The sequence below is a fragment of the Paroedura picta genome, chromosome 3 (genome assembly GCF_049243985.1).
Source record: "Paroedura picta isolate Pp20150507F chromosome 3, Ppicta_v3.0, whole genome shotgun sequence".
In the NCBI taxonomy this organism is placed as follows: Eukaryota; Metazoa; Chordata; class Lepidosauria; order Squamata; family Gekkonidae; genus Paroedura; species Paroedura picta.
In genome coordinates, this window is record NC_135371.1 from 129,867,086 (window position 1) to 129,880,589 (window position 13,504).

The 13,504-nt window shown below is 45.4% G+C and overlaps 1 protein-coding gene across 2 annotated transcripts in view; it reads left to right on the forward strand.

Annotated features, from left to right (window-relative positions):
• The window catches only part of ACOX1 (acyl-CoA oxidase 1), a 35,235-nt gene extending 25,070 nt beyond the window's left edge, over positions 1 to 10,165 (forward strand). For both annotated transcript variants that reach the window (XM_077327743.1, XM_077327741.1), the window contains exons 10-14: positions 977 to 1,156; positions 3,986 to 4,091; positions 4,186 to 4,329; positions 6,131 to 6,337; positions 8,483 to 10,165. In XM_077327743.1, the coding sequence (XP_077183858.1) occupies positions 977 to 1,156; positions 3,986 to 4,091; positions 4,186 to 4,329; positions 6,131 to 6,337; positions 8,483 to 8,533 (688 nt within the window). In that variant the 3' untranslated portion in view covers positions 8,534 to 10,165. The remainder of the gene's footprint in view (positions 1 to 976; positions 1,157 to 3,985; positions 4,092 to 4,185; positions 4,330 to 6,130; positions 6,338 to 8,482) is intronic.
• The last annotated feature ends 3,339 nt before the right edge of the window (positions 10,166 to 13,504 follow it).

Below are 13,504 nucleotides of genomic sequence, written 5' to 3' on the forward strand. Positions count from 1 at the left end.
AGGAGAACATGCTTATCTAAAGGAATAGGATTGTTTTCATTGCCTCTGGATAAGCGTAATGACCAAGGTCCAAATCGTTAAAGATTAACAGCATTAATCCAAGAAATTTGTTGAAACTGGTTGGTCAGGATTGTTGTGTTTTAACAAGAATCCTTCCTTATCAAGGGAACTATTCCTCCAATGCTAGAGTTGGCATCCTGTATAGTATCCTTATACTGAACCAGACCATTTGATCTGTCAAGGTCAAAATCGTCCACTCTGTCCGGCAGCAACCTGTGGCACATGTTACCCGATCCTTTAAGTGGAGATGCTGCGGATTGACCATGGGACCTTCTGCATGCAAAGCAGATGCTCTACCATTGAGCCATGGTATCTCTCCATCACAACCCTTCAGTGGGGTGAAGCTGTCTTTAAGATTCTGAAGTAGTGACTCATAGAAAACATAGGTTTTAAATATCAATGCTGTTTGAGAAAGCTACACTTTAAAAATTGAGAGGTTCCAATTCAGATGTTTAGCCAGAAGTTCATAATTCGAAGGTAGGAATAAACCCAAGATTTATTTTAATTACCTCCAGATTTTGCAATCAAAGGGGACACTTTGTACAGACTTCCATATACACATAATCATGCTGGTAGACTCTTGTGATACTTTCTTTACCCTTCTAACTCTATTCTCCATTGCCTTTGTGCAGTTCCAAGAACTGAAGATAATGTATAAACTCATTTATGGTAGCACTATAGGTTGGACTCACAGGCGACTTTCCACTGGGAGAACACACTTCCTACTGTGGAGTGTAATTTGCCTGCTTCTCCTCCTCAAGAAAAACCTGGGGACAAATAGTGAATCTACAATGGGGGAAATGTGAAAATGACCCCCCTTTCTATTGACAGAAAGTGATCCTTGAATCCATCCCATAGTGTCCAGTGAGGCGATGCACTAGATTTTAATTCATACTTTCTTCTGTCTTGCATTTAGGTTTCTGATCAAAAGCTATACACAAGTTAGTGCTGGACAATTAGTTAGTGGTATGGTGTCCTATCTGAATGACCTACCAGGGCAACGTATTCAGCCACAGCAGGTGGCTGCTAGGCCTGCAGCACTGCATATCAATAACCCAGCAAGTTTGGTGGAAGCCTATAAACTGAGAGCTTCTAGGTAAGTGTGTGTGTATGCATTGGAATATATCCCAATGCAATGGTGTACTTACCCTATTTGGTGCCTGGGGTAGATAATTATTTACATCCCACTAATTTTTTACATTGCAACTGACTTATGACGATCCCATAAGGTTTTCCAGGCAAGAGACATTTGGAGTTGGTTTGCCATTGCCTGCTTCTGTGACGGCCCTGCTTAGCTCTCATCTCTTTTTATAAATTCAGAGGGGGAACTGGATCCCACAGACTGCTGGCCTTGCTTCTCAGGATGGCTGGGCGTTAATCATAGAATCATAGAGTTGGAAGAAACCATACAGGCCATCTAGTCCAATTCCCTGCTCAATGCAGGATCAGCATACAGCATCCAGGATTCTGTCTAGCTTCTGTTTAAAGACCACTAGTGAGGGGAAGCTCACCACTACCTTAAGCAGCCTATTCTACCGCTCAGCTAGTCGGACTGTGAAAATTTAGTCTAAACTCATTAATACAGACCCTATCCTCTGCTGCCAACAGGAACCGTTCCCTGCCCTCCTCCAAGTGACAATCTTTCAGACTTAAAGAGAGTAATCATGTACCTCTCAACCTCCCTTTTCATAGGCTGAACATTACCAAGTCCCTTAACTTTTCCACATAGGGCTTGGTCCCCAGGCCCCAGATAATCGTCATTGCTCTCCTCTGCACCCTCTTGATTTTGTTCATGAGTTTTTTGAAGTGAGGCCTCCCGAACTGCACACACCACTCCAGGTGCAGTCAGATCTACTGCAATCACTGGCACACATCTAACCTAATTTTAGATGCCTCTGATGCGTTCCCAGAGCTGCCATGAGCCCCAGGACAGATTCCATCTCTACGTTCTTCACAAGCAGAATAGAGATGAGAAAGTGTTGAGACCAAGAAGAGAAGGGGGGGGGGGTGGCACAGACAGAAAAATTAGGTGAAGGAAGACAAATAAAAGGTGTGAAAAAGAGGGAGACAAATTAAGAGAGGGAAAGATTGTCTCACCTTGCTGCATCACACTAACTACTGTTTTGTTAGATCTGGCTGTGCAAAGGAGCAAGGCCAGACTATTGGAGAGAAAGGATTTGCAGGTTAGCAGTTATTGAGCATCCCTCAGCCTGGTGTTGGCTCCCTTGTATGATCTGTTAGACTTTCATATCCCCAAGGTTTGCCTAGTCAGCCTATTGTAAATCAAGACGAGGAGCCAATCCTAGAGGGCTTTTTGCTATGCTGTGGTTCCCTGCACCCCTAGTGGCTGTTGCCAGAACTTCCATTTTAAAATAAGACCACCTTGAGCTGGACTTTGCATGAGGCCAGCGTGAAGAACCCTCCATCTGATTTTCTAAGGCTGCACTGGAGGCAGGCCACACACCCTGTACCACCTGGGTATGCTTCGCAAATTCTTAGCATTACTATCTGAGGATGGCTTGTCCGGCTTAACAGAAACTGCTTAGTGGTGCCCCTCAACAAGTAGTGCCCCTAGCACGTGCCATGTCTGCCATACATTAGATCAGTGTTTTTCAACCTTTTGACCATGGAGAACTCCCTGAAATATTCTTCAGCCTTTGACGACCCCCAGAAGTGATGTCAGCTGGCCACACACCCTGGAAGTAATGTGCCACTGGAAGTGACATCACCCAGACACTCCTACTGGATATGACATAAACAGGACACTCCCTCATTGCAGGAAGTGGTGTTACCAGGCCTCTTCCTGTGTCAGCTCAATTGACATAGCTATTAGACCCACTCCACCTACATTTGACTTTCATACATTGCTAGAGATGCCAGCTGGGAGGCAGGGAGATGGCCAAAACCAAGGTCCAGCAGGAGGCCCAGCAGCAGAGCCAGAACTCAAGAATCACTTTCCCATTAGTTGGTTTCTGGCACATGGATTCTGGGAACTTGTAATTCACATGGCCTTCCCTGTGTGGCACAAGGGCTCTTGATGACCTTCGAGATTTGGCCACTGTGTGACACAGACTGGTGGACTGGATGGGCCATTGGCCTGATCCAACATGTCACCTTTTTTGTTCTTATGACTGGGGCAGTGATGGGCTTATTCTTAGTGCTTGGGGAGCAATAGTGCGAGGGCCTCTGGAGTTCTGGCCCTGCTGGTGGACCTCTCGATGATCCTTGGGATTCAGTGACTGTGTGACACAGAGGGCTGGACTGATCCATCTTGGCCTTTCTCACGTCCTTATGGTTAGCTGGCAGCCCGTCTGGTGAATATTCCCAGTCAGGAGTGGGGCTGGCTTCTGCAAGGTTACACTGCAGGAAGGTGAGGAGGAAGAAGCTGTGACTGGGTTCTAGGCTTCTGGCAGGGGGAGAACACCTTATCCTTCCAGCTCAGTTGACTCCATTCTTACAATTCCATAATTGGCTAGAAAGGGTATCTTTTGCATCTTTGGACATTCATATTAAGAAGGAAAAGAACTGAGGATGGATCGAGCCCTTCTGTACACAGAGGTGTGAAAATTTGCACGTTGCTGGAAGATACATAAGATGCCACAGAAGTACTACTAGAAATTGTTGTTGTAGCAAAACTTCTGAGGAAATGCTAATGAAGAGGTTTCATAACAAGCCCAAATACTGCTGCTCTGACATTTATGGGCCTTCTGTTTATTCATGTGAGAAAATTTGGGAATATAGAAATCACAAACAGTACAATCTGTATTAAGAATGTACCTGAGCATGATTTTGCTGGGATTTATGCCAATGTCTATTCCTGGGTTCCTTTAGTATTGCAGTCAATTGACCTGAACTCACTCTGCTAAACAACTTATTTGGTGTAATTTTGAATAAATTATGGTTTGTGTTCTCCCTTGGTGTGCAGACTGGTTGAATTTGCTGCAAAGAATTTGCAAGCTGAGCTAAACCGTAGGAGGAGCAAGGAGGATGCTTGGAACCGGACTTCTGTGGATCTCGTACGAGCATCTGAGGTTGGTAGTGCCTCCAAATAAATCTGTGTTAGCCACTTGTTTGACCCTGTGTACTCCTGAGATTTATATTTGCCTATTGAATGTCACCTTCCAGGCACATTGCCACTACGTGGTGGTCAAGCTGTTTACTGCAAAGATTTCGGAAATCGGTGATGCAGCCACTCGTGCTGTTGTTAACAACTTGTGTCTTCTTTTTGCACTTCACGGGATCAGTAAGCACAGTGGAGACTTCCTGCAGGTAAGTAATCCAATCCTACTATGAGATCTTGATCCACAGTGCTCCGCTGTGTGACAACAAGGAAACCAAACCCAACTGTTGACAACTGGAATCACACTAGCTATGGGAGCTGAAAGCACAATGGGAAAACATAAGGACTAAATGCCAAAGTGCATGACTGTGGATAAGACTGAACACCTGTGTGTGCATGCCCATCTGGCGGCACAAGCTGAAGGAAGGATCACAAGGCCATCCAGCTGTCTGCCAGGGCTCAGTGAACAGGACCACAGGCAGCCATGCCAGTAGTAGAAGGTAAGGTGATGGGTTGCATCAAGCCATGCCCCAGGAGGCAGAAGGACCCAGCTTGGAGAGGAATGGTGAGCTTGGTTGGCTGGCCTTGGGAGGTGGGGCTAAGGAGGAGACATTGCATAAAGCAATGGAGGCAGCAAACGAGTTATTGGTAGCAGGGAATATTGGAGATAACAGAGAGAAGGAGTCAAAACTGTGGAAGAAGGAAGGTGGAGAAAGAATAACTGACAAGGGAGGACCAAGGAGGGAAGGCTCATTGCCAGCAAATCTTGTACATTAGCCACCTGGCTCACTTTGTGGAAGACCTGAATTCCAGCAAGACACTGCAAGCATTGGCTGCTCTGAGGAATGTTGGGGCAAAATCAAGAACCCTTCCAGCTTGTACTGTTAGATTATGGTGATTTAAGAGACTCTTATAAATGGATGGACTTGGGACTTGTCAGGCAGGGAGATGGGTATAATGGACCCTTCCTATTGGGATTCCATCATAGATGGAAAGGTGTTATACCAGTGTGATAGTACTGTTTGCTATGAGGGAGTGTGACATCCATGTTCGAGCTGAGGTTTTCATTATGTTCAAGTTAATGCCTTCAGACTACATGCTTTTTTCCTATCAGGATTGTAGTACAGGTTCTAAGTCAAAATGGTGAGTTTAGGGTTCACAGCATCCATATGATTATTAGGGCAGCCACTATTTCACACTTGGGTTGGGAACACTTTCTTTTTATAACTAGCTGCTGGTCAGGCAGAACTTTGAGTCTACAATCTCCAAGCTTTGGGAACTCAAATTCACTTGCATCTTTTGCAATTTCACTGGAGTCTTTCAAAAACTATGCTTCTCTTTACAGACATGTATTGAATATCCTGTATGCCGGGGGTCATTAACCCCCAGTCCGCCTGGTACCGGGCTGCGAAGGCCTCGGTACTAGGCCGGCGGCGGCTGCACCTACCTCCCCCCCCTCCCGCAGCAAGAAGCTCGCCAGGCTGCGAGCAAAGCAGCCACTTCACTCGTGGCCTGGCTAGCTTCTAGCTGCAGGGCGGGGGAGAGGTAGGCACGGCCGCTGGCATGCTGGCGGACGCAAACACTCATGCGCGGAGCTGCCACGCATGCACATTTATGCCCATGGCGGGCACAAACACGCATGCGTGGCAGCTCCGTGCATGCGTGGGGCTGCCGTGCGTGCGGGGTGCCCAGGCCGCCGGCTCTCTCCCACCCCCGGAGGCGGTCCTCAACCGAAAAAAGGTTGGGGACCGCTGCTGTATGCTGTTTAGATAAATATTGTATGCCTTGCATCTCAACACATCTGTGAACTGGGATAGTTCTTTGAAAGCTCAAATTATTAAACAAAGCCAGTTTGTATATGAAATCTATTTATTCTGGCCACTCACTTTCTAATTTGCAGATGGGTTGTAAGTCATCTGACAGTCCTGATGACTTTTAAAGCTTCACCTGTGACTCCCCTCATGGGATAGTTAGGCTTCATTTATATCTTTGTCTTTTCTTTGGTTTCAGGGAAGCATTTTGACAGATGCACAGCTAACTCAGGTGAACCAACGGGTGAAAGAGCTCTTGGCATTAATCCGTCCTAATGCTGTAGCTCTTGTGGATTCTTTTGACTTCAATGATTTGTTTCTTGGATCTGTTCTTGGCCGATATGATGGTAATGTCTATGAAAACATGTTTGAATGGTCAAAGAAATCGCCATTAAATAAAACACAGGTAAGGAAATCCTTCCTGCTTTCACCACGGAGAGCAAAATTATTTTTAATATGTGATGTCCTCCATTTTGAAAAATACTTTCAGCAGAATATATTCAAATACTGAGAATTTGAATATTTGAATATTTACGTCCCAGCACATAAAGGCTCAGAATTCTGACCCCCAGAAATCTCATAATTTTGAATCCTAACGGATAAAGAAGCCTAAGAAACTTCTAATGGATAATGCTCACACAAGAACATCATCCTTTTCATACTGCAGCATCTGTGTTGTGAGAATACAAGTCGATGACCCTTAACAGAGAATGTGGGAGTAGGAAGGGGAAACCAAGGAAGACCCTTGTATGCAAACTCATTTCATGTCATGATATCCTCAGTCCATTGTTCTTCTCCTTCATGAAGGAGTTTCACAGACAAGAAGCTCTCCAAGAGAGAGTTTTAGTCATAATTATTTACCTCAAAATCTGATTGGTCACTAGTTATGGCCTCTTCTAAGGTATAGGTATCCCCTGTACAAGCACCGAGTCATGTCTGACCCTTGGAGTGACGCCCTCTAGCGTTTTCATGGCAGACTCAATACGGGGTGGCTTGCCATTCCCTTCCCCAGTCATTACTGTTTACCCCCCGGCAAGCTGGGTACTCATTTTACCGACCTCGGAAGGATGGAAGGCCGAGTCAACCTCGAGCCAGCTGCTGGGATTGAACACCCAGCCTCATGGGCAGAGCTTTCAGACTGCATGTCTCCTGCCTTACCACTCTGTGCCACAAGAGGTTCTAATGATCTTAATTCAGGGAACATAGTAGAAATGTACAAGGTTGTGTCCTATAAAACAAACTGTTTGAATGAAGATGCCCAGTAGATCTTATGAGAATTTGACATTCTTTTGGGATTTGCATTAACAACTATGATAGATGTTTACTTAGGTTTTCTACTTGAAGAAACTAGGTAAAGCATTAAGGCCTGCAGGCTAATTACAGGCATCTCCCTGACTGATGACAGGCCCCTAGAGCGGGGGTCATCAACTCGCGGTCCAGTCTCAGGCCATGAGAGCCTCATCGGTGGGCCGCAGCTCCCTCTCCCTCCCCCCGCAGAGAGAAGCTCGCCAGGCCGTGAACAAATTGGCTGCCGAAGCGGCCGATTAGCTTGCAGCCTGGCAAGCTTCTTGCCTGCAGGTGGTGGGGGGAGAGGGAAGCGCGGCCACTAGCACGCCAGCAGCGCAAATGCGCATGAGCAGTCCCACTATGCATGCGTGTTTGCTCCTGGCAGGGGGGCAAACGGCCACGCACGGCAGTTTCATGCACAGAACCAATGCACATGTGCCCCGCGCAAAATTGCCATGCGTGTGTTTGTGCCCCCGCCAGGCGCAGACATGCATGTGCTTCAGGTCTGCGCATGCACATTTGTACAGGGCTGTCACACATACGTGGAGGCCCGGGTCACCATCTCTCCCCTTGGCAATGGGCCGCAACCTCAAAAAGGTTGCGGACCGCTGCCCTAGAGGAATTGCAAGTACTCCTACTTTGAGGTCCTTTCCCATTTCTTTGAAGATGCATCTAAGATCTGCACAAGCTCAGCCACAAACCATTTTGTCAATTCTGATGCTGTCCTAAACCACAGTATAAGTTTCTGTAGCCATAATTAGTTGTGATGTTTGAATTTAGGGTTTCTGAGGGACACAGACAAATATTCATTACTGTGACAGCAAAATTGGACATTGGTCAGTGAAAGGCCCACTATGCTACATAATCTCTCTTGAGCACAGATTGCACAAACTGGGACTTTCAACATGGATTTAGCCATTTAGAATGCTAAAACTTAATTTATTTAAACCTTACATAAGACTCTTGGATTCCTGGAGAGGTTATGCTGATCCTCATTTGTACATCAGAATATCTGAAATTGGGGATAAAGGGACATCTGGACACAGTTCATTCTTTAGCGACCTTCTGGTGTCTTCTGAAAAATGCTTCTATTTAAAAAATGCCATTCATTTTTTCTCCCTAGTTCATGCAAATTGTATTGGCCAGCAATTTTATACCAAGTACATATTTTATTGTAAACCACCTTCAGTATGTGTGTTGAATTGGAAAGGTAGGGTATAGATTTTTCTTTGCACGTGTTTCTGAGCATTGCTTCTTCCAACAGGTCCACAAATCTTTCCACGAACACCTGAAGCCAATGCAAGCCAAACTGTGATGAAGTTTACAGCTGCTGCTGCTTCTTGAATAGTCCTCCAGTTCCCCAGAATTGATGTCATCTGCCCTATGTGTATTTGAATCAGTTGGCAAATCTAAATTGCCATAGGGTAGTCAGTAATTTTAACCTTTCTTCCTGATTTTTTAAAAAGAAGTATGGAGGGCATTAGAGCAGGGGAACACAAGATTATATAAAGTGCAATTTTAATTATGTCCAGAAATTAACCTTTTTAATCATTCAGAAAAGCTTTACAGGTTGGTATAAAGCATCGATTTTGTGAAGCGCTTAACTGCTGAGGAACCCTGCATGATCTAGCAGGATTTTTTTTACTACTAAGTAGTCATATTCTGGAAGCCGTTACTGGGGAGCAACAGCTTGTCATCGGAAATTCCTTTTAAGACAAATGTGTGCACCTTGTCACTGTTGTACCTAATCTTGCCAGAATCCTCCAGCAACCTTGTTCTTCTTGAGTGAGATTTGCACAATCTTAGCAGGAGTTAAAAAGGCCTGGGCATTCTTATAGTTTGCTTCCACGTCCAAGGAATGGGCTCCTGACATCATGGGTATGGGAAGATAAATTCTGCCTTCTTGCATGGCACTGCTATGCTGGAGTGCCTCCTGGAGTTCATATCCCTCCTTATCTAAAAATCAAACTCTGTTGATACCACACTGCTGTGATCTCTACCAGCAGCTGCTGCTTCTCTAGAATGGCTGCCCACTTTCTCTGGGTGGCTTCTAGTAACATGGAAGGGGGGAAATGGTAAAGGAATCCCTGCTTTCAAATCTGGAGAATGAGAAGTGCGTTCACCTTAGTAATTTTTTTGACTTACATTATTTCAGATCTGTAAAGATTTCATCATGGGGTGAAAAATATCTTACTTGTTTCGTTTTGGCCTGGAAGGCAGACACGAAATCTTTTTGGAGTACTGACTCTACTTTAGAAAGGAATTTATTTATAGTACTGTGCCCTGGAATTACATAGCTGGACTAGGTGCAAAGAGGGACTGTATTCCATTCTAACTGTAAAGCCAAAGTGTGTATGTAGATTGGCATAGAAGGAGGCTATTGCTTCAGCATGCCACAAACAGAGCAGGTATAACACAGTAAGGTTCTTGTAGAGACAGATCTTCTGCCAGTTTCAAGTTTTAGCATCGTATAGAACTTTGTGCTCTGAAATCCATGACACTAAAAATGCTGTTGAATCGGTAGATTTTCATAGCTAATAAAGTTTGAATGATAACCAGCTGGAAAACCTGGAGCACTCCTTCAGTTACATGGAATTGTAATCAGAGAACCAAAACAAGGATTCTGGAACTGGACCCTTGGACCTATTTTATATCCCCATTAAAGATTAAAGATATAAATATGCTACTTGGGCTGTTTTAGTATAACCTTCAAGCAGGGGGAAGAAGCATGTATTTTAAAAGTGGACTGAACTTTGATTGTAAAGTCATTTTTTTAAACTTCCAAGCTGCTGAAGCATTCCATCTAACATACTTAATTACTGTACTGATAACATGCTTATCCTGGACTTCTGTATACTGCAGTGGAATGATTAACTGTACAGTTGAAGAGCATCAATGACATACATAGATCTTAATAAAGAAACTCACTTTCAGAGTAACAAAAAAATGCCTTTCTGCCTCTGATGCTTTATAAGAGAGTATTGACTATTTCAGAGATTATTGCCGTGAAAATTAAAAGCTGTCCCAACAGGGAGTGGCAGATTCAGAAGCTGGACTGGATGGCCCCATATCCCTCCTGCTCTCCCTCCCCAAACTTCATTGTTCCCCATGTACTACCTCCCAATCTTCCAGGAATTTCCCAAGCTGGCATTTGCAACTTGAATCTGCCCAAGTAGGTTCTTCAGAGCTATTTGTTCCTCACATTATGCATTTTCATTACATTTAGTACATTTCCAGTAGTCCGTGTTAGCAGCTAAATCAAAGTGCTTTAGGGCAGGCGTGTCAAATGTAAAGCACAAGGGCTAGAACTAGCCTGCTCAGGGCTCTTATCCGGTCCACAAGCTGCTGGTGTGAGGGAGGGAACAAGAGGCTACTCAGGTGTGGAATGGGCAATGATACTCTCATTAACTGATTATGCACGCGGCGACTCCGGCGCCGCTTCTGGTTGCGCCCCGGTCACCCGGAAGCTGCGCTTTCTTCCGCGTTTCGCTAACGCGGCTTTTTCGGCAGCATGCACCGAAGCTGCGGCCGGTTGCAGCCGGCACCGTGTGTTATCAGTGATTTTAGTCGCCGCCATTTCACCCCGAATGTGCGTTATTCCCCCCATGCATAATGGGTCATTGTGGCTTCAGCATGGCAGAACCTCTTCAGCAGCAGTCAAGCAGAACCCCTTCACTCCACTATAAGCCTCACTGGAGCCACTCCAACCTCATTCATGATGGCACAGACTTTCAAGGCAAGGTTGCACACTTCTCTGCTTGGCCTGCAACTCCAGTGATGCTGTCTCAGATGGTGATATTTTGAATTATATACGTTTTAATGTATTATGCAACAATGTTGGAAGCCATCCCAAGCTGGCATGCCAGGAGGAGTGAGGTATAAACCGAAAAATAATATAAACAGCTGTGGGGATTGGCATTTGCACATAAGGAGGTACACCCCTGACATATTGGCATTTCCCCATGTGGCAGCTGTGCTTTGGCCTATGGGCTGAGTATTTTATTTGGCAGTTTCTTCCACACGGTGGCTTAGTCCTGCCCTCCAAGCATGCTACTCAGTGGCCAAGCCTCCTTCCCCCATGGACCAGATGATCTGGCTGGAGGTGGCAACTGCCACACTTCTCTGACTTATCATGCTTTGCTTGACTTGGGCCCCATGCACATGGACTTAAACCTGGGTCAACCACCCTGTTTCTTTTGCTGATGGGGGTGGGGGATTAGTCCAACTTGTCTTCCCAGGTTCTGTTCATGGTGGCTCGGAGGAGGGGTGGGGAAGCTCATAACACAGACACTTGACATTTTTACACTCCAGACAGCACTGGAGTATCTGCCCAGCACTCCGTTACAGGGTCTCCAGTCTCCCCATGCATGTTTCCCCCTGGATACATGTGCACACAACCTATGAGGCCTTACAGTGAAGACACACTAACCGAGAGCCAACCAGCTGCTCTCCTTTATAAAGTTTATATCTCCAATACTTGGCATGTTTTCTGGTACATGGCCTGGCCCGATAAAGTCACGTGTCACATCCAGATCTGGACTAGGTAGTTCTGGACTCATCCAAATGAGTTCAACACCTCTGGACTAGGTAGTCAATAGCACAAATGCAAGCCAATGCCTTTTATTTTTGTAGCAAGTCTTAACACATCCCAATGTATGAACCAAGCTGTGTTTATTACTGCAAGTCGTTATTTTACTGTATTTGAACTGGATAGCCCAATCTTGTCAGATCTCACAAGCTATGCAGGGTTTTTTCCCACAGGTCAAAGGGTTTAGGCTGTTTATTCCCACAGGTCAAAGGGTTTAGGCACATCTAGAGATGGCAGTAGCCAACGGATAGTGTCTGGGTGGCAGGTTAACATGGATAGAGAGGTTGTCGAGAGGCATTTAGCTGCACTGGATGAGTTCAAATCCCCTGGGCTGGATGAAATGCACCCGAGAGTGCTCAAAGAACTTTCCAGAGAACTTGCACAGCCCTTGTCCATCTTTGGGACCTCTTTAAGGACTGGAGATGTCCCGGAGGACTGGAAGAGAACATACATTATTCCGATCTTCAAAAAAGGAAGGATGACCCGGGAGACTACAGCAGTGAGTCTGACCTCTGTTGTGGGGAAGATAATGGAGCAGATATTAAAGGGAGCGATCTGCAAACATCTGGAGGACAATTTGGTGATCCAAGGAAGTCAGCAAGGATTTGTCTCCAACAGGTCCTGCCAGACCAACCTTGTTTCCTTTTTTGACCAAGTAACAGGTTTGCTGGATCGTGTAAATTCGGTTGATGTCGTTTACTTGGATTTTAGTAAAGCTTTTGACAGGGTTCCCCATTATGTTCTGATGGATAAGCTGAAGGACTGCAGTCTGGATTTTCAGATAGTTATGTGGATAGTGAATTGGTTAGAGAACTGCACTCAAAGAGTTGTTGTCAATGGTATTTCATCAGACTGGAGAGAGGCGAGTAGCAGGGTACCTCAGGGCTCGGTGCTCGGCCCGGTACTTTTTAACATTTATTAATGATCTAGATGAGGGGGTGGAGGGACTACTCATCAAGTTTGCAGATGACACCAAATTGGGAGGACTGGCAAATACTCCGGAAGATAGAGACAGAGTTCAACGAGATCAGAACACAATGGAAAAATGGGCAAATGAGAACAAGATGCAATTTAATAAAGATAAGTGTAAAGTTCTGCATCTGGGTCAGAAAAATGAAAAGCATGCCTACTGGATGGGGGATACGCTTCTAGGTAACACTGTGTGTGAATGAGACCTTGGGGTACTTGTGGATTGTAAACTAAACATGAGCAGGCAATGTGATGCAGCGGTAAAAAAGGTGAATGCCATTTTGGGCTGTATCAACAGGGGCATCACATCAAAATCACAAGATGTCATAGTCCGATTGTATACAGCACTGGTCAGACCACACCTGGAGTCCTGTGTGCAGTTCTGGAGGCCTCACTTCAAGAAGGACGTAGATAAAATTGAAAGGGTACAGAGGAGAGCGACGAAGATGATCTGGGGCCAAGGGACCAAGCCCTATGAAGATAGGTTGAGGGACTTGGGAATGTTCAGCCTGGAGAAAAGGAGGTTGAGAGGGGACATGATAGCCCTCTTTAAGTATCTGAAAGGTTGTCACTTGGAGGAGGGCAGGATGCTGTTTCTGTTGGCTGCAGAGGAGAGGACACGCAGTAATGGGTTTGAACTACAAGTACAATGATATAGAAATAAAAATTTCACAGTCAGAGTAGTTCAGCAGTGGAATAGGCTGCCTAAGGAGGTGGTGAGCTCCCCCT